At 36.8% G+C, this 1,656-nt stretch overlaps 1 protein-coding gene across 1 annotated transcript in view; it reads left to right on the top strand.

Annotated features, from left to right (window-relative positions):
- LOC114067036 (adhesion G protein-coupled receptor B3) overlaps positions 1 to 1,656 on the top strand; it is a gene marked incomplete at its 5' end in the record, with an annotated part of 99,356 nt that overhangs the window by 46,275 nt on the left and 51,425 nt on the right. Inside the window, one exon of the mRNA XM_027902213.1 lies at positions 752 to 820. Within this exon, the coding sequence (XP_027758014.1) occupies positions 752 to 820 (69 nt within the window). The remainder of the gene's footprint in view (positions 1 to 751; positions 821 to 1,656) is intronic.

The following is a 1,656-nucleotide window of genomic DNA, read 5'->3' as shown; positions in this document are numbered from 1 at the left end:
TCTCTTCAACTACCTGAAGGGAGGTTATAGCCAGGTGGGGGTTGGTCTCTTCTCCCAGGCAACCAACAATAGGACAAGAGGACATGGGCTCAAGCTCTGCCAGGGGAGGTTTAGGTTAGATGTTAGGAAGAAATTCTTTACAGAGAGGGTAATCAGGCATTGGAACGGCCTACCCAGAGAGGTGGTGGACTCACCATCCCTGGAGGTTTTTAAGCAGAGATTGGATGTTGCCCTTAGTGCCATGCTATAGTAATTGGAGTTGGATCAGGGGTTGGACTTGATGATCTTGGAGGTCTTTTCCAACCCAATCTATTCTATGATTCTATGATTCTATGTTTGGTTATTAACCATAATTTTCATGTTTTGAATAGAACTAAAGACCCTGAGACTGGTGGTTTTTTAACCATACTTAGGGGTTTTTTTGCAAAATATAGAGTTGTCTTATTTCTGGAATGAGAGCAGTTTCCAAATAGAACACCATCATGTCTAGAAGTTTAGCAAGCCTAAAATGTTTCTTGTTTTATACAAAGCATTACTATGGAACTGGATTATATAGCAAAAAAAATGAACAATTAACCATGTATTATGTGTCCTTTATTTTGTTACCTCATCTCTTTCACTGACAGAAAATAGGCTGCAGAACTGCATCTGTAATAGAGAAAGGAAAGCTTTCTTAATGTCAAATTAAGGGTATGGTAGTTTATGTCCTTGAAATAATTTTAGTTTGTCTTTTATCTAATTGATTTTTCAGAACTTCTTTCAAATCATTAGTAATCTCTTAGATGAAGAAAACAAAGAGAAATGGGAAGATGCACAACAGGTAAGATTTTACAAAGTGTAATATATAGTTTTTAAAATTATGTTAAACATGCACCCTTTCAAAAATTCTAAGCAAGACAATATTTTGGAAAAAACTGATCCTTTTCAAAAAGAAGAAATTTCAGGACTCACTGGCTAATTCCTCAGATTAAATTTATACTAAGAGTATAAGGTGCTTCTCTTGATTAACAGATTTTTATTACATTCCATAGGATTATGCACTATGCCTTTGCTTTGGATGTTGTATTAAAGTATATACAAAAGCTGAAAAATGCTGTTAAAGAATATCTGCAGTGCTGCTTTTGTTAAACACATCAGAACTCACCTAAAGACCTCATATGACACCACCGAAGAACTTACAGAACTGTAAACAGTAGACCTTTTCTAAAAGGTTGTATTTAGGAGAACAGTTGTAATCCTCAGACTAAAAAAGTTCTCAGCTAATTTAGATATGAGGATAGCATTTTATAAAATAGGAAAATGTAGCAAAAAAAAATCATTATTTTATAATGAAATAGTTTAAAATTCAAATAAAAAAAATTTTTTCCTTGGATATGAGAATTTCCTATATGCTTATACCAAGAAATTCTAAGGCAATAATTAAGTAATGGCCAGTCTTCGCGAACGAAGAACCGGGGAAGGTCTTTCCACCTTCCAGCCTGCGCATTGGATTTTTTAGGTGAGACACAGTGTGCGCGGAACTGAGCCCACCCTTTAATCCTGAGGTTCATCTCCCAGGGCCAAGCGAGCTTGGACGGTGGCAGTGAGGTCCTCAGGATGTAGATGGATTGCCTTACAGGGCTAACGAGCTCCATCTGCCCAGGGAGTGGCCCTGAC

Source organism: Empidonax traillii, unplaced genomic scaffold (assembly GCF_003031625.1).
Source record: "Empidonax traillii isolate 1590-97213 ecotype Southwest subspecies unplaced genomic scaffold, ASM303162v1 scaffold851:size265644, whole genome shotgun sequence".
In the NCBI taxonomy this organism is placed as follows: Eukaryota; Metazoa; Chordata; class Aves; order Passeriformes; family Tyrannidae; genus Empidonax; species Empidonax traillii.
This window is presented reverse-complemented; position numbering and strand designations above follow the sequence as displayed.